Source organism: Phyllostomus hastatus, unplaced genomic scaffold (assembly GCF_019186645.2).
Source record: "Phyllostomus hastatus isolate PE091 unplaced genomic scaffold, TTU_PhHast_1.1 phas_contig_86, whole genome shotgun sequence".
Classification (NCBI taxonomy): Eukaryota; Metazoa; Chordata; class Mammalia; order Chiroptera; family Phyllostomidae; genus Phyllostomus; species Phyllostomus hastatus.
The window spans coordinates 32,372,807-32,391,985 of NW_025333977.1; the positions used below are offsets into that span (position 1 = coordinate 32,372,807).

Here is a 19,179-nt window from a genome sequence, read left to right on the forward strand (position 1 = left end):
GTAAAGAAACAAGGGTCAGGCTGTGGGGCTCCGCAGACAGGGAAAGCAGAACCAGAAATGTAAAAACGGGAGACATTCCCCAAAATCCTATCTGAAATTTATGTGTTGTCTTCTAAACAGTTTGATCAAAGAAAAATCTAGAAACTTGGCTGCCCCGATTTTTCCTGTCCCAAGAAAATTTAAGTATTCTTTCTCCCCTGTGCCCTGTCTTGGGTTCACTGTGCTGCCCAATCCCTTTAAACACTTTCCTCTTTACAAAGTAACATATGCATCATCTTTACTCTTACCAAAACCAACATCATGAGAAGTTTGAAACATACACAAAAGTGAAAAGAGTGTAGAAATGCAAACATTTTGTTATCCACATTTTCTTCATCTCCTTTTTGGCTATCTCCTCTTCCTACCATTTTTTGGAGGGGAGGGAATCGGGGTATTTTCATGCAAATCCAAGATGTACCACTATCACTGACTTTTAAATTTTAGTCTTTTCTCAATTTGTGTTTGTGTGTGTGCATGTCTGCTGAGCAGAAACGGAACCACGTCATGCATCAGTTCTGTGTACCAGTGACAGCTTTGCTCCCTGAGGCCATGGCTTTGCACTGCTTACCAACATCTGGAGTGAACTCCAGTGGGGGCAGCACAGTGCAGTAAAAATATTAGCTCTGGGGTCAAAAAGATCTGGGCTTCATGCCCAGCTTTGTTATCTAACAGCTGTGTGACCTTGGGCAAATTATTTATTCTTTCTACACATCCGCTTCCTCATGTGTTCAGTGGGTGAAACGATACCCGCCGCACAGGGTTGCTGTGAGGACTGGGAAAGGCATGCAGAACATCCAGCACACAGTTAGCCCTCAATAATGGCAGGTGGCATTACTGATAGTCTGGGCTCTGGGAATTATCTAGGTTCTGGTGCTGGCATAGCCCTGCCACACCCAGAAAATCTGCCAGAGGTTGTAGGTGTCCAGAAAGCAATGAACTACACCCAAAATAAATATATGTTTTGAAATCTCAGATGCCCCTGGTCCAAAGCCTTTATACTAACTTAATCCTCTGATTTTGTTTTCTGGTTAAATAAGATTGAATGAAAACTTAGATGAAAGGGGAAAAATCAGATGGGTCCTCTGCCTGAATTTAAGTTGCATCCTGGGGGAAATGCCCAGACTACAGTGTTGCTGGGACGGACACCAGCAGCCACTGTGCTCTCGAAATCTCAGGTGGACAGATGTGCTTATCCAGGAATGCCACTGAGAAGGCCGGAGGGTACAGTGAGCAAATGGTGAGAAATACCTTCATCCATGTCTCTGGAAAACCTGTTGAGAATCCTCCCGGTGGGGGTAGTGTCAAAAAACTTCATAGGGCTTCGAAGGATCCTTCGGAAAAGCTCATCGTGGAGCCGGGAGGAGGCTCGCAGTGTGCCCTAAGGAACAGAGAGCAAAGTGACCAAGGGGCCCAAGGCCCGGGGACACAGGCAGGCTCGGTTCCTCCTCCACAGGATACCCATTCCCCAAACTGGACAAGGCCCGATGGCCATGGAGGAAGGTGGTAGCTATTAAAAAATGCTGAGGCTAATGGGATACAGGTCATTTCAGAGAAGGCTGTCATGCTTCAAAGGAGCTCCCCTCTTCCGAATAAACCTGAGAGAGACCTCTCACCAGGGTGCGGAGGAGCAGAGGCCATCACCGCATACCTTGACAAAGACCACTCCTCGGACAGCTTTCAGGACCAGCATGACAGCCATGGAGAGGGCGTAGACGCTGGCATAGTACTGCATGTGAGGGTTGTCCTTCATGCTGTTGCTCACGACAGTCTTGTTCCCGTGAGTCACTGTGGTGTTCTGTTTGGAGGCACAGCTCGGTGAGGCAGGGCTCCTAAGGACTGCCAAGAACCCACTCACAGTCTTTCTCAGCTCAAGGGGAGGGTGCAGGATAATCGCTCTGGAACCTGGTGCAGCAAACATTAGGAGAGCTTTGCCCCCCTCCTTCTCTCTTTCTAATGGATTTAAGGGCAGGCGGCCCACAGGTGTGCTACTGATCAGCTCTACCGCTTCTTGAGTTGGTCGGGGAGCAAGTGTCTTGTGAGGTAATGATAGGGACTCATCTTTTTCATCCTGGGTGACCCCCATTCGGTGTGTCTTTTAATCAAAAACTAGTTTCCTTCAGCATGGCCAGGGAATATGGACAGATGGCTGTATTCTTCGACATATAATTTTCCCACTAACGAATAAACTTACCCCACTTCCTTCCTTGATCCAGTAACTCAGCCACCAGTTGCTGAACGCGGTACTACCCACGTTCAACATGAAAAGGGATATAATGAACAGGAAAGCCAAGGGGCCCCCAGCAGCCTGGATGTAGACGCCATACACTGACCATGGCACTGAACCCTGCCCCTTCTCTTCCACTTGCACCAGCTGCCCTAGGTAAGAAAGAAAGAAACACGAACTCAGAAGGAAAAAGGTACTTTTCCAAAATTAAGTCACCTACAAAAGAGCAAAATCAAAGAGAGTTTCTAATTTCACAGACCGGAATTTTGTCCTCTTTATCAGCACATTCATTCATTCATTCATTCATTCAACATTTACTAAGCACCCCTATAAACAGGTCCAGGATGAGGCCCTGGAGCAGTAAGGAGGAGTAAGAGCAGGTCCTGCCCTTGAGATCCACCTGAGGATCCTTCCACAGTCCATTACGGCTCAATAAGCACATAATGCTACTAAAATGCATTCAATGCAAGGCCAGAGCAATATGCAGGGCAGCAGGGAACATCCAGGAGGTATATCTAACCTACTTGGGGAATGGCGGGGTGGTGAGCAGGGAGGTGTCAGGGAAGCCTTTATATGTAGCACATACTGCCCCTCGAAGGTCAGTGAGAGTCAGCCAGGTGGGGAAACAAGGGGCAGAGGAGATAACGTGACACGGCAGAGAGCTGGGGAGACAGACAGACAGCAAGGACAGACAACAGAGCCAGCGAGGCTGGAACAGAATGTGTGCCCTCGGAGTGGCAAGGGATGGGGCCGACTGGGCAGGCTGCGGCCAGAGGTATCTGAACATTACCCCTCAGACAAGAACTCTCAGGAGAATGGGCTACCGCTGTGTGGAGAGCTGACCCCCCTCCCACCAGCCCTATTGGGCTAGATGGGCCTGGGATGGCCGGTCTAGTCACCTGCAGCAGAGAGCCGCCTCCTCTGTGCATCCCAGTGTCCCACACAAATGAGGTCATTTTCTCCGTGTGCCACATCAGGAAAAAGATTAGAAAACACTGCTTTGAAAATGGGAGGAGGCTACCGAAAGACTCCGTGCAGGAAGGTGAGCTGGTTAGTCCCACTTTCCACTCTATTTCCCAGCTGTCAGCACGGTGCAGACAGCTGGGACACTGGGCGGGGGTGATGAAGGCCACACCAGGGTTGTGGCCATGGGGTGGAGTCTCAGGAAGCACACTCGCAGGAGGAGAGGAATGATTCAGGGACAGTTGCAGGGGGCTCCCAGGTGTGGCCAGGTGACTGATGCTGAGGCGAGACCACAGAGAAAGGGCCTGACAACAGACCTCTTCCTCCTCTTTGCACACCTCTAACTGCCTTGGAACAGGCCACACAGGCCAGGGGCACTTTAACAGTCGCAAGTGTCCAGGTTGAGTGGCTGTGTAGATAAGAACAAATATTCTCTATGGATATTGTTTTTTTATACTGCCTCTGGCAGGAACCGACAGCTGTCTCCACTGTGTGCTGTGTTTGCTCAGTGTGTATGTGAATAAGCTATCTTAAGTCACACCTGAGTTCAAAACTGAAATCTGGTTTATTAAAAGAAAAAAAAGAGGCAGGGAATGGTAAATGAGGAGGCTCAACTCCTAACACCAAACACCTGTTGCAGCTTTAAGACCAAAGAAGTGAAAACGGTGGCAAACCCAGGATTCAAAACCTCAAATACTTCAGACCTCAGATTCCAAGCCTCAGGTGAGGAGGTGACACAACAGAAAGAGAACTTCAAAACGGGACTGTGGGGGGCTGGGGGTGGGGGTGGTCAGGGGACTAAATGGTAAAGGGAAAGACTACAATAAGAAATAAAGTTGAAAAAAAAACCCCTAAAAACAAAACAAAACAGGACTGCGTTCTTTTGAGGGGCGAGAAGGTGACAAACTGATTTGCAGCTTAAAATTCACCACAGTGAAAATACTGGTGGTAAATCACTTTTCTTTCTCCCAAGACTTGTTCCAGTTGATAGATAAAGTGCTGACAGACCAGGATTGTGCACAGGGAAGGCAGGCGGGAAAAGCCCTAGGTGTCACCCTTTCCCACGGCTCTGGAGCAATCTCCAAGGAGTGTACCATTCTAACAGGGAGCTGCTGGGCACACAGGCACCCGTGAGGCTGGAACACCTCTGCCTCGGTTGGCACTGACTTGTAAAGAGCGGAGGTGAATCACGGGAAGGAAGGGTATACCTCTGCCCACCATCCAGTTTGCTCATACGCAGGTGACTCAGCTACCATTACCCGCACCTGCCCTACCCTGCATGGGAGGAGATAGGATCAAAAGGCTTTCTTATCGCCTTTGTCTGTTTAAGCAAACAGAAGGTGCTTCTCGGTCTCCTGATATTATGTAAGAATTCTGTTACTGCAGGAATGTGAGGCCAGAGACTCTACAACACACAATGCAGTTGAACATCATGAATCACGCATGGCATAACTGCCGACACGCTGTAATGACAAATCTAAAATCTCAGAAAAGGTCATTACCTTCCTCTGGCTTCACGGCTTTCTCCTTCTTTACCGATCCGGTTTTAGGACCCTTGTCTTGTGATTTCTTCTGTGAGCCACTGGTTTCCTTTTTGGAATTAATCTAGTATTTTTTTTAAAAAAAGGGTCTCCAGTTATGACATAGCCATTTAGACAAATGTCCACAGATATACTAGAGGATCATCTATCAAGCTGCTGCTATTACTGAAGAGAGATACACCCAACTTCTTAAAAGGGCCACCTACACTTCTTTCTTGTACTTCCTCAACTCCTTCGGTCTTTGAGGTCTGGGTTCCTACCCTGTTGACATTGCTCTTCCCGAAGTCACAGAAGCCCCAGACTCCAAACACAGCAGTAGCTTTTCCATCCTCATCCACTCCTACTTGTCCAAAGGGTTAAGGCGTGGGTCATTTCCATTCCTCCTGTGTCTGATCCCCACATCACTGAATAAAGTCAGAGAGCCAACCGTGCCCCACTGCCACCACAGGACACCCTCCAACTCCCCAGTCTGGCTTTGTGAGACCTCCACATTCTGGCCCCAGCCTACCTGCAAGTTCCTCTCCCCTTCCCGGGCTCCTCCTCCGATGCCATGCTGACTTCCCGCCATTCCTCATATCGCTGTGACTTCCCACTTCTGTTCCTTTGTCCACACTGGTTCTTCACTGGGAATGACCCTCCCCATGTCCCAAGGCAGTCACAGGTACTCCCAGATTCAAATCTTACACCCTCCCTGAGGCAACTCTGAACTGTCTAGGCAATTTGTTAGTAGTATTCTATCGACAGCACAGCTGCTGTAAATGTGACCTGGTGCAAGAGCACAGCACCCTGGTCTTCCCTAGGAGACTGTGAGTACCCTTGAGGGGTGGTGGGGGCAGGGATGATGTCTCACTCGTGGTTATAACCCGCACAGGGCCTAATACCCAGAACTTCCCCTAACAGGGCACAGAGGAACTTAGTGGGCATTCATCAAATGGAACCTGAGAGAATAGGAACTATTAGGAACCTAGGAACTAAATGTTCTCCTAGGTTCCTCTTATATCTTCATACAGAAAATTCTCTTAATGTAGTTCACTGCATTGCATTCTATGCCACAGTCACCCTCATGACCCGGGATGCTCTCCAGCTAGACTTTTTAAACTGACAGTGAAAAAAGTCACAAGACGTATAAAATTTAGAGCCATACCTAGAACACAAGTCAGGACTCTAAATTCTATATTTACTGCCATACATGAATAAATGCACTGTCTGAAAAGAAAGTTACCATTTGCTGACCACTCACTCGAGTAAGGACATTACATGTTTCATTTAACTGATGCAACAAATCTAAGAGGCAGGTCCCATCCCCCTTTTTAAGGTGAGGAAACAGAAGCTCAGGAGAGTTTAGCGGCAAACTAAAAGTACGCTCCTCCACTACAGCTCATCGACTCTCAATGTCTACTGTCCTGTGGACATTTCATGCTTTAGCTTCTCTTCCTCTCATTTCCCCTCCACATCTACAGTGAGGAGACCTAACAGGGAGGGTACTCTGAGGTCACAGGGAGTGACCATAAACCCAAATCTGCATCAGGGTGTCTCTGTGGAAGTCACTGATGCCACCTGGAATGTCTGAGTTCCTCCAAAAGGCCAAGAACAAATCAGTCCTGAACAGCCAGTTGTACTGTACCTGAAATCGGACAGGATGACACCCAAGGACTCCCAGAAAAGACCCCAATAACTTCCTGCTTTTATCCCTCTCAGACATCAAAATGACCTGGTAGCTAAGAAAAAGCTTCTGGCCCAGCCTGAGTGTACCCCTAGGACCCAGGCTGACCACAGAATAAGGAGTTCATGGGAGAGCAGGCTGGCAAGAAGGAAGAACAAGCTCCTTGGCTAACTCTAAGGAAGTACGCCCACGTGTTTGCCTAACTCAGAGCCAGGAGTAAAGCCATGGAAAACTGTCGTCTCTCTGCATGGCCACAGCAGGCAGGGCAGTGTGGCAGAGAGAGCACTTTCAAGTCAAAGTGCCCCTGATAGTGTTAAAAAGAAACAGCCAAAATGGAGTCACTTTTGCTAAGCCACACCAGGACTTAGTATCTAACCTAAGTGCAGTTTCATCCTCTCCTAGGAGTGCTATTTTAAACCACTCAGTCTGGAATTTCCTGATTGACATTAGTAAGGTAAAGTGCCTGATAAGACCCTCTGCCTTCCCCTAAGGGAAAATGAACTTTGCCCGAAATAATCCACTCTTTTAAATCTCCTCATCCCATCCTCTTTCTGCCTATGGAAACCTTCCCTTGTGTACCACTCCTGGGAGCATCCTTCTAAGTTGCTAGTTAGGTTGCTGCCCCATTCACTAATCACTCAATAAAGCCAATTAAATCTTCAAATTTACTGGGTCGAAGTTTGCTATTTAACAATAGCAGGCTGCTCAGCTTTTCTGAGCTTCCATTTCCCCTGCTGTGGAAGTGAGGCATGGTCGACCCTATTCTGCTGCAGAGCTCTGTTCAAGTGACTGACTAGGACGACACCTGTGGTGTGCCTACTCCCGTAACCGGGACACAACTCTTGTTCGTTCATGAGGGCCGAGTCAGCAGCCAGGACACCACGGTCATTTTCAAATGCATACAATGTCTAATTCTCTTTCCTGGCTCCTTAGTCACTTGTTTATTAAAAAAGGGGCTTCGTATGCTTCAGTCGGGATTGATGGAGTCTTTGGAACGAAACTATGATTGAACAACACACACACTGTGGGCCCTATATAAAAATCTAACCGAAAGGAACCTCACAGGCTGATCTAAACATTAATTCCTAATTCCTAACTGGGCAGGTCTCTGGGGCAGCAGTGCCCCAGGCCTATACCTTCTTTGGTCAAAGGTTTAAGCCGGCCCTGTCCATTGTCCTTGTGCATCTAGGTTAACAAAGCTTTGAAACGCCAGAGTAATCCTGTTTCCCAGACCCCAGTAAACCTCACCTACTCTCAAGAGAACACATCATCTTGTTAACTATTATGTAATCTAATCTCTGCCTTGCTTTCCCCCCCTCTATTTAATCTTCCCTAAACTCCTTCCTTAATTCCAAATGTATAAAAGAAACTGCAAACTGACATTCTCCAGAGCATTTGAGATCTTACTTCCCAGCAATGTCATCGGTTTGATTCAAATAAGCTCATAAAAACTCTCTACAGGTTTGGTCGTTTCTTAACCTGGCAACACACAGAGCCCACATTGTTCCCCCAGTCACTGCCTTATTAACGAGTTCTCGGAGACAGAAGTCCTTGGCTCGCCAGCCCCACAGCCCTGCTCTCCTGGAGCAGAACTAGCATGTAAACCAAAGCATAGCAGTCTGGTCCTCAGAGAACAGGGCTCTGCCTGTAAGACACAGGCACTGAATTCAGCCGCGATCCGGCCATCACAGTAAGGTCATGCCTCCCTGGCAAGAAAGGTGGAGATGCAAACAAACGCTATGTGATTCTTACCTCAACTGGCGGTGTCTCTCCCAGCAACAGGTTATTAAAAATGGTAGCATAGTCACCATTTAGATTCATTAGTTCCTCATGGGTGCCCCTTTCTGTAATGCAGCCCTCTTTCATGAAGATCACTTTGTCACAGTCAGCCAGGTACTAGAGGTAAGGGCAGGGATAACACAGTGTTGCTGGTATTTGTGCAGATAGTCCGATCACTCAGACCTCAGTCTAGCGGTTGGCACTTGGAAGCAATTGAGCCCCTCAGCAAACATCTGGCACCATCCAGAGACACTGCTGGTTATCATAACTGGGGGAGGGGGAGGTGCCACTGCTGCGCAGTGGATAGAAGCCAGGGGTGCCCAGGGCAGCCCCCCACAGCAAAGAGCTATCTGACGCAAAATGTCAACAGTACCCAGACTGTGAACCCACTTTAGTTTATTACGCCTTGTGATGTAGTTCGTGCAGTTCCTCCAGTTTTTGATATAAATCTACTGGTGTAGCCATAGGAGCCTGGCACTAAACTCCCCCCGGCTTTTGCTACACTCAGAAGTACATGTGTTTACTGACTTTCTGCGGCAGAACAGGGGGTTAACCCCCAAAGCTGACAACATAGGCAAAGCAGGTGGCAACACTCAAACTGCTCTCCAAACCAGCTGCCTGTCATGGAATGACAGGGGGAGAAGACCTTGTTTTCCCCAAACCGTTCCCATTTAAATTAACATGATACTTTCCAAATGACCTCAGACCCAAATTCTATTTTCAGCCTACCCCTTCTACTTACCGACTTCTATGTAAAAGCTAACACGCTCCAAGGATCTCTGATTCAGATAGCTACCTGGCGCACTGGTATGACAAAGCTTTATTGGTACAATGGGCCAGTCAGCTCTCTGCTGAGTACATAAATACTCATGGTTCCAGGAACTTCTAGAAGACCACAAAGGTACCAAGAAGGACCAAGCCCTACTCGCTATCTCTGATTTCTCAAGCCACTGTGGGTAGCCTGGGGAAGGAAGAAAGCGCCATACCTGTAATTGGTGGGTAACGAAGAGAACCGTCTTGGACTTGAGGTGCTTCTGGATAGCACTATTGAAGATGTGGTTGCCCACATGGGCATCTAAGGCACTGAGGGGGTCATCCAGGATGTAGATGTCCCGGTCACTGTACAAGGCCCGGGCAAGGCTGATCCTTTGGCGCTGCCCACCACTCAGGTTGGCTCCTCGCTCGCCAATCTACAGGAGCCCAGAAAGCACAGTGAGGCTGCCAGCTCAAGTCCAGAACTGGGCTTAGTGATCATCCCAGTCACTGCTCCTCTCCTCCACCTGCAACGGCTCCTTCTACTGAACTCCCCACCTGGGTGAGTGGCCACTCTGATCTGCCAGGGCCCACACTGGACCTGGATGAATCAGCCCAGATGCCTTCTTTTCTCCCACAACCACCTGGTTACTAATCAATCCTATATCTGGCCTTGCCACTCCCCAAGGACACCACTTTCCTGTCCATTTTATATGGGCAGAATGAGCTTTCCAAAACACAAAGCTGACCATGTCCCACTCTCACTTACAACTCTGCAAGAGTCCTGAAGGACAGAATCTAAACCACCAAACAGGGTGTGCAAAGCAGCTTCCCCAGCACCTTTCAGCATCCTTGACAATCCCCTGGCACACCCTGGGATCCAAGCCATTTTAAATACTGTACATATTATGAACACGTATGACTGCTATCATGCCTTTTCCTGTACTGTATCTGTTCACTTCTGGCATCCTCTCCTCTGCCAAACATCTCTGCCTCTTATTCACTCATACTCAAAAGAAAGGGGACTCTTTCATCAGCTTATGTTGTGCCTCACATGTGGGTGTCTCATCTTCTCAACTGTAAGCTTTCTGAGGGTGCAGGTGATTGTCCTATTCGTTTACACTCCCAATGCCCAGGAGAGTCTGCACGTGTTGCTGGCATACAGCAAGCACTTGATAAATGTTTTTCCCTGATAAATGGAGGAATGAATACATCAATTATCAAGTGGTGACTGGCCTTGTAATATTTAAAAGTCTTGTTCTTAAAAAAACATTTAACTAATTCAAAGATTTTCAAACTTGAGCAGGGATCAGAATTACCTGCCGGGCTTGTCAAAACAGGTGGTTGGGCCCCACTGCTAGAGTTTCAGGAGGTCTGGAGTGGGGCTTAATACTTTGCATTTCTTTTTTTTATTTTTAGAGAAGGAAGGGAAGGAGATAGAGAGAGAGAGAAACATCAATGTGCAGTTGCTGGGGGCTGTGGCCTGCAACCCAGGCATGTACCCTGACTGGAATTGAACCTGCGACACTTTGGTTCACAGCCCGCGCTCAATCCACTGAGCTATGCCAGCCAGGGCTGTAATTTGCATTTCTAACAAGTTCCCAGAGTCACTGATATTGCTGGAGAAGCAGTGAACTCATCAACACATTCACCAAATGTGGTTGAGCAATTTTACTGCAATCACCAGAATAAAAGCGCCAGCCACAGAGACTTCTGGAGCTGGTCAGGGCAGATATCTCAGGACTCAGAAGGCTAGTTCCAAAGACACCCCTCTGGGAACCGCGCCAGGGCAGGGAGCCACAGATGGGTTTGTGCAGCAACCTCTTTCTACTTCTTTTTAAAAAAAAAAAATATTGTATTTATTTTTAGAGAGAGGAAAAAGGAGGGGGAAAAATGTCAACTAGAGAGAGAAACAGCAATAGGTTGCTTCTTGTACGTGCCCTGACCAGGGACCGAACCTGCAACCCAGGAGTATGCCCTGACCGGGAGTTGAACAGGGGGCAACCTTTCCCTTGGAGGGACGACGCCCAACCCACTGAGCCACCTCGGTCAGGGTGGCAGCAGCTTCTCTCTTTATAAAGGAAGAGGGCTCTCCACAGACTGCATCCGAGTAAGCAGGTGGGCAGAATGCAGTTCAGGGAAGAAGCTCAATGTGCACATGCTTGACTCATGGTTTCAAAAGTGAACAGTGTAGAAATCATTGACAGTGAACCAGCAACGAGCTTTTGTTAAAAATGCACCTGACATGAAATACTGACATGCTTAAAAACCAGGGTGTTGATATCTCTGCCCTAAGGCAAAAACGCTTGCCTAACATAAAGTCCCAGTGAAAGTGAATCTTCTCACTGTGTAGGCTCTTTCCCCGTGTATTTGGATGCACTCATAGAAGGCGGCTCTGGCATAGTCTTGCCACCTACTTCCAGCATCCTCTCTGCTAAGTACACGCCCCATCAGGACCACAAGGCTTATACCTCAGTCAGGTCACTGTTGGGAAGAATGGCCAGGTCAGGCCTCAGGCAGCAGCTGTTCAGCACAGAGTTGTACCTGAAGGACACAAAGGGACCCAGCATCAGGGACGTGGTTGGAGCAGAGCCTGCTGACTTGGGCTGCCTTGCGTCTCACGTGGCCAAGACAGAAACACAGAAAGCAAACACTCCTTGCCTTTCTTCATCAAATTCCTTCCCAAACAGGATGTTGTCTCTCAGGGTGGCATTGAGGATCCAGGCCTGCTGGGCCACGTAAGCGAAGGTTCCACTGGCTGCGATGCTGCCCTCCAGGAGTGTCATCTGAGGAGACAGACACCACCCAATGGCGTCACCATGCAAAACCACCACCCTAAGCCAACAGAACCCCCCCACATTCCACAGTGAAGTTGAAAATTTTGGCAATTTCCTTGGATGCTTTTTGGACCCCAAACCAGACTTCACCTTTGTTCCACAGAGCTACAGCAGCAAAGACAATCAAAGTCTCCCCGCTGGTTCACCCAAGTCATGGGAACCCAGCACAACCCATGATCTGAACGAACCAGCACTTCATTCAGTAACCTATAAGCTACTTTATATCCTTCCTTTCCAATTGCAAACTGTCTTAATTAAGGGAAGCACAGGCAGAAGGCCCTTTCAGAATCCCCTGGGGAGGATGCTATAAGGATTTACAGCCTCAACTTCAGGGCGGGCCAGCTCATCTCCAGAATTAATCCAGGCTACTGGCTGGATCAGCTGACACTGAAACATGAGGACCAAAGGGAAAAAAATTCCAGTTAGACATCAACTCATGTTCAGAGTATCTGTACAATGATGGCGAACCCACCCCACCAGCATGAAGAAAGTGCATGACGAGCCATTCCCTTTGAATGACCTTCTCAGTCACAGCAGCTGATATGAATTGATTTATTCATTTTATCTTCGTTCAGGATTCCTTTTGGGACTGACAGTGACAATCTGTCTTGGGTCAGGGCTGTTAGTGGGTTAGCCAAAAAGTTCGTTAGGTTTTTTCCCATACAATGGCTCTAGTACGCTTAGTTGTCTTTAATTTCATTTAAAACAGTTTTGTTAAACTGTATTGTGGCAGCTGTCACTATGCATTGAAAAAAGCCTATCAACACTGGTGAATTTTTGTGCAGCCATTTTCATATTGAAGATGGAAGAAGACACGCCACATTTTTGGCATATTATGCTTTATTATTTCAAGAAAGGTAAAAATGCAACTGGAACACACAAAAACATTTTGTGCAGTGTATGGAGAAGGTGCTGTGACTGATCGAACATGTCAAAAAGTTTGCAAAGTTTCTTAGTACTATTAAGATTTTGGCCAAATAATTCTTTGCTGTGAGACTGTCTTACGCATTGGAAGACGTTTAGCAGCACGCTGGGCCCCTACCCACTAGAAGCTAACAGCGGGAGAGAGCAAACACTGCTGTTAAGGGGTGGGGACAGAGTGGGGGGTGGGGGGAGAAGAGATGCAGAGGAAGGGTTCATTTTGTTTCTACCTTTCCTGATTCTCTCCAGAAAGTAAATTCATTCTTTCTGAGACTATTCCCAAGCAGAGTCCAGAGAAAGAAGCAAAAAATGCCAAGAACAATAAACAAAATCTTACCTGGCCTAAAATGGCTGAAATGAGAGATGTTTTTCCACTTCCCACACTGCCACAGATTCCGACAAGTTTACCCTGGAAAAAACCAGAGCGAGAGGGAGGTCATTAAAGGACTACCGGCCACTCATCTCCGGGGACCTCCTATTTCTTCGAGGAAAAACACGTTAATTACAGTCCATCAATAATGGAAACTGCCTTCCTGAGTACCAAGCAAGTCATTGACCTCTCTTCTCCCTTGCCAGCCACCTACTCCATAGGTTTCTGTGGAGGTACACTAAGGTAACAGATGTGCAAGTTTGGGGGAAAATTAAATAGGCCACACACATTACGGTATCCCACATCACTTTTAAAAAGATCCAGCACCTTTTCTACTTTGTTGGTAATCCACGTTTTTTGAGTGTTTATTTGGTTGTTGTTTTCGGAAGAGAGAACTCAAAAATTATTTTATTATGATTTTTTTCTTCAGGGACTATAAATTATTTTCAATAAAAACTATGTGCACTATTGCTTCCATTTTTTTCCTACAAAACATCTCCAAGAATGTGAAGAATATGCCATCATTCCCACATAAGAATGGAAAACCAAGCCTGTGATTAACTGAGAATCCTCAGGCAAAATAAACAATGAGTTCTCCATGGGCAGTGTTATAAGTTCTCAAGAACAGACAGATGATTTTAACAGGGCCACCTGTTTACCAACCTTGTAGTGAATGAAGTCTTACAGCAAAGGAAGGAATGAAGAGTGGTGGTGCAGAAAGAGCAGAGACTACAGCCCTGGCTGGTGTGGCTCAGTGGATTGAGTGCTGGCCTTCGAACCAAAGAGTCAGCAGTTTGATTCCCAGTCAGGGCACATGCCTGGGTTGTGGGCCTGATCCCCAGTTAGGGGCGTGTGAGAGGCAACTGATCTATGTATCTCTAGCACAATGATGTTTCTCTCCCTCTTTTTCTCCTTCCCTTCCTCTCTCTCAAAAAAAATAAATAAATAAATAAACAAATAAAAAGAAAGAGCACAGACTCTGGAAGCAGACAGGTCTTGATCTGAATCCCACCACTACTAGCATTTGCCAATTGTTTGATCTTGGCCTTGTTACTTAAACTAATACTGTCTCTCTCGAGGGGCTTTGAGCAACTTGAGGAACAGAGTTACCCTTGTAGAAGCAAGTAGTGTCCAGTACTTAATAAAAATATGTGGCACAAAGTTTCTGATGTGGTCCCAGTTTGAAAGATTACAGCCTGGTAGTAATGAGAGAACCAAATCACAGGTTCAGTCTCCGCTCTAGTTAGGTTTACACATAGAAAACTCTGTTCTGATGACTAAGTGGTGACTGAAAAAGTTATCAACAATGAAGTAAGTGAAGATATCAGAAAACATTAAGTTCCCTTCCCCTTCCTAAAGAGGAGGGTGGGGCCCTGGCCGGTATGGCTCAGTGGATTTAGCATACACCTAAGGACTGAAAGGTTGCCAGTTCAATTCCTGGTCAGGGCACATGCCTGGGTTGTGAGCCAGGTCCCCAGTTGGGGGGTGTGTGAGAGGTGACTGATCGATATTTCTCTTGCACATGTTTCCCTCCCTCTCTTTCTCCTTCCCTTCCCCTCTCTCTAAAAATAAATATTTTTTCTTTTTTAAAAAGAGGAGGGTTGAGAGAACTGTGGTCTCTCTTCAAAGAGCTAAAGTTCTGTGAATATAGGCTCGAAGAGGCACAATGAGATCGATAGGTAGAAAGCAGGAGAGTAAATTTCCAGCAACTATGTGGACTAATCCTCTAATAGCTGATTAGCAACCTGATAGAGCTGCCTCAGTAATCAAGATAATCCTTACTCAACAGGAAGCCTGTTCAGAGTTAAATGAAATAAAAAAATGACTTGAATGTCCTCCAAACAACCACTAGTTGTTTCCAGGGTGGGGAGTCCCCCACCAAGGACCACCTCCCCCTCCCTTTCAAGAGCTGGGAGCTTTTCACTCTCCCTGCAGCCTAGCTCTGGATCTGTTTGCCATGTGACACCCAGCACTTCCTGCTTCCAGTTGTGTGCATAAACACTTCTTACCACTGCCCTTGGCCCAAGGCACCCTAATGTTTCTCCTCGATTAACAGTTCTTGCCTCCTTCCTTGTTTGCCTACATCCTCTTCTGAATCCAGAACCTAGAACGTTTCTCTCATGTATAAGTCAGGTCACATCATTCTTCTGCCCCAAACCCTCAATGTCTTCTCTGCCCCAAAAGTAAAGCCAAAATCTCCGTCCTGGGCATCTACCACTCTCTCCCACGCTCTGCTCCAGCCATAGCCCTCAGGGTCTTCAAGCTTCTGTTCCTTCTGCTTGGGATGTTCTTCCTCCCTCAGAACCACATGACTCATTTCCTCACCCCCTTCAGGGCTGCGATCAAATACTACTTTTTAAACAAGGCCTTTCAACTCAGACCACCTATTTAAATGGCAGCCGCACCTGCTCCCTGCCCCAGCCCTCTCTACCACCTTTTCTTCACAGCCCGTTTCCCTATCTGACATACAACACACAGCAGTCTCCCCGTCCTCGGTTTTGCTGGCTGTGGTTTCAGTTACTTGCAGTCAACTGCGGTCTGAAAATATTAAATGGAAAATTCCGGAAATAAACAATTATTAAAATTTTAATAGTGTGCTGCTCTGGCTAGTGTGATGAACCCCCTGTGGTCCTGCTCTGTCCCGCCCTGCACGTGAGTCATCTCTGGTTCAGAGCTATCTACTCTGTACTCGCTCCCTGCCCATTGGTCCCTCACCAGCAGACTCTGTTGTTATCAGATCGACTATTTCCACCACACTGAAACGCTTGTGTTCCAGGAACCCTTATTTTACTTAGGAAGAGCAAGTGGAATGATGCTGGCAATCTAGGTACAGGTTAAAGAGCGCCTATACAGTGCTTCCTGGGAGTGAAAATGTGAAAGTTCTCGACCGAATAAGGGAGGGAAAATTGTATGCTGAGGTTACGAAGATCTGCCCTAAGAAAAGATCTTCCATCGTTGAATTGTGAGGAAAGAAAAGGAAATTTATGCTAGTTTTGCTGTTGTGCCTTACACGGTAAAGTTATGGCCACAAGTGTGTGGTAAGTGCTTAGCTGAGACGAAGGAGGCATTAAATTTGGGGGCGGAGACACGAGCAGAAAACATATTCCCAAGGATGGCAATGTGCTGCACCAAACGGCACTGACTGAGCCCACGTGGAGACCTCAGGAAGGCGTCCCCTGAAACGAGGGACACTTCCTGCAAGTAAGGGACGGTTCTACAGATTCAGTAATAGGTTTGGACCGAAAAATGTAAAAATTTCCAGAGAAAGAGACCCACCTCATTCACCTAATTTTTATTACAGAAGTGTTATAATTTTTCTATTTTTAGTTATCATTGTTAATCTCTTAGTATGCCTAATTTATATATTAAACTTTACTGTAAGTATATAGGCATATGAAAAAGCTCCTAGGGTTCAGCACTATCTGTGGTTTCGGGGATTTACACGGGTCTTAGAATATGCCCCCCACTTAACTGATGTCTTTGCCCACTAGAACGTAAGGCCCATGAGGGCAGGGATTTTGTGTGTCTGGTTTTCCCCTGCTATATTCAGGCCTACAACAGTGCCTGGCGTAGAGCTGGTACTAAAAAAAATGGCTGTTAAACAGATGAATATATCACCACCTCTGGGGCCCTCTGGACGATGTCGCCCTCAACATGGTGCTGGCTCCCAGTCACGTTCTGTACTTTAAAGGCTTGAACCAAGGAGTCTCTGTTCCAGCCACTCTCTAAAGGAGCGCCTCTGAGAGACTCTAGTCCTGGGCCACCTGGGCTGTGATATGATATACCGTAATGATCCCTTGGCATAAGCATTAAAAATAAACAATTCCAACAGAATCGTCTGTAACAGCAACACTGCAAATACCTATCGCACTCCAGGTTCTGTGTGGTGCACAGCATAGTGGTAATGAGACGCTTACACAGGGTTACAATAACCAGAAATAATTATTACAGTTCACATACAACTATGATAACCAGAAATTAATTCAGGGCAAAATCTTGGGAAATACACCTGAGTGCTTCATTTCCTTGCTTATACAATGAGTATCTCATGAGGCCAGCTGTAATTCACTTGTATTGTTAAATGCCTAAATATTCCTTTTAGAGGTGGAGCTGGACAGAATTGCTCAGTAGTTCAAAAATCACTCCCAGCCATGGAAGTACTTTTCTAAAAGGAACGGCAGCTGCCTGCTCTTTCAGAACAGACACCTGGTAGACAGACAGGGCGAGGGGAGGCTGAGCGGTTACCTCTTCGATTTCCAGGTCGATGTTGTAGAGCGTCCTCTGTAAGCGGAGGCTCCCCAGGTGGACGTGCTTGCCCTCTTCCTCCTCGGGACTGGGCCGCTCGTCACTGTCCAGGAGGAGGTGGCCCTTCTGCTCCGCCAGCACTGCCTGATGCTCAGCGTGCTCCAGCTGCCTCACCTTCTCTTTCTTGCCCCTGGCAGCCCTCTTGTCTTTTTTCGTTTTGGGGGTCAGCTTGGGTGAGTTCTGGATACTGGAGTGGGAGGAGTCCCATGCCAAGGTGGCATTTTTCACCTCTATCTTGATGTGAGGACTGGCTGGTTTTTTCTTTATCACGTGAACCTCTTCCATCAGAAACAAACTCTGATAGGAGTTGTGAGAGAGGTGCAAAGATGAGACACTGGATCAAGACCAGGGAGACAAGCCTAGGGCGTATACTCACGCAGCAAAACACATCAGGCTACACAGTGGAAGGAAGCTGAAGGGCAAAACGTAGCTCATTAGTGGAGCCCAGCCTCAGGCCCAGCAAGAGGTCACAGGGGTGTGGGGACACCCTCAGGAGGGACAGGGTCTCGTCAATGGCCCAACACACGACCAATGACATGCCTTTTCATTTCCTGCCAATCTCATGGGACCAAAAGACATTTAACTAGTCCATATGTGGGTCCTCGTTCTCACCCATGAGTCGCTGAGCTGCAGTGGGAAAATGCAAGCAGAAAGACCGAAGGGCACGCTGCTCTCCTATGCAGACGCTCATCGTGCTGCTTCCCTTCCAGACCACTCCCGCGCAGAGCCTCAAGCCTGCGAGCTCCCCCCACTCACAACATGGCACAGGCCTGGGGGAGGGGCTGGGCTGAGACTTTGCCCAGGCCTCGCTTGCTCCCAGTTAAAAGAAGCACCTCAGGTTTTATCGACGACGGCAGAGTACACCTTCTTGCCAATAAGCCCTCGTGCCTTCGAAATCCTGCCTTGGAACTTGTGGCAACTCAAACAACCAAAGGAACGGACTGGGGTGGAAGTGAAGGGTATCTCCCTCAGAAACATCCTCGAGAAGAGGGAACAAAACTCTTTCTCCCACTCATTCCCAGAGGCCCACCGAGTTCTGTTTGGGGGAGAAAACTGAAACGCATGAAGAGCCAAGTGTTTCTGAAACACAGTTTTGGGAATCGGATGTTTCCATGACTTGGAACCCACTTGTGACAACTCTCTTAAACAAGTGATCTTCTCTACAGAATGGTGTCCCAGTTGGAGTCCCAATATAATCTTTTAAAAAGTCCTTTTTAAATAAAGAAATTCAAAACATTAGAAAATCTTTAGAGAAAAGATGACTTGTAGGGTCAGAACTCTCCATTCAGTTACTGAGAACCCTCAACTAGTTTAAAGTGGGCAGGTGCTATTAAATGTATCAGGTATGATACATTCACAGATATGACAGCATGATATATATGCTAAATGTATCAGGTAACCCTCTCCCCCGAGAGCAAGCCCTTTCTGATGGATCCTGAATTTATAAGCTTGCCCTCTTCCTCCTTTACATCGCCAGACCTCCTGTTTATTCCTAATCCCCAATCTTCCCAGAAGTGGCATAGTTCTATAAATCTCCTAGATAAGCCCAGGCTGGTGTGGCTTGGTGGACTGAGTGCTGGCCTGTGAACCGAAAGGTCACAGGCCTGGGTTGTGGGCCAGGTCCCCAGTTGGGGGCGTGCAAGAGGCAACTGATAGACGTATCTCCGCACATCCATGTTTTTCTCCTTCCCTTCCCCTCTCTCTAAAAATAAGTAAATGAAATATTTTAAAAATAATAAATTGTCCTGTCTAGTGTAGCTCAACGGATTGAGCGTGGGCCTGCA

At 47.2% G+C, this 19,179-nt stretch overlaps 1 protein-coding gene across 5 annotated transcripts in view; it reads right to left on the minus strand.

The window, feature by feature from the left end:
* Positions 1-19,179, minus strand: part of ABCC5 (ATP binding cassette subfamily C member 5) — a 77,871-nt gene that overhangs the window by 19,409 nt on the left and 39,283 nt on the right. For 4 of the 5 annotated variants that reach the window (XM_045850919.1, XM_045850920.1, XM_045850922.1 and 1 more), the window contains 10 exons: positions 17,336-17,692; positions 13,058-13,129; positions 11,624-11,748; positions 11,434-11,506; positions 9,196-9,399; positions 8,183-8,326; positions 4,729-4,831; positions 2,231-2,415; positions 1,688-1,834; positions 1,288-1,417 (listed from right to left, as the gene is read on the minus strand). In XM_045850919.1, the coding sequence (XP_045706875.1) occupies positions 1,288-1,417; positions 1,688-1,834; positions 2,231-2,415; positions 4,729-4,831; positions 8,183-8,326; positions 9,196-9,399; positions 11,434-11,506; positions 11,624-11,748; positions 13,058-13,129; positions 17,336-17,692 (1,540 nt within the window). Of the gene's footprint in view, positions 1-1,287; positions 1,418-1,687; positions 1,835-2,230; positions 2,416-4,728; positions 4,832-5,275; positions 5,502-8,182; positions 8,327-9,195; positions 9,400-11,433; positions 11,507-11,623; positions 11,749-13,057; positions 13,130-17,335; positions 17,693-19,179 lie in introns of those variants that run through there. The other variant, XM_045850923.1, reaches the window with a different exon arrangement.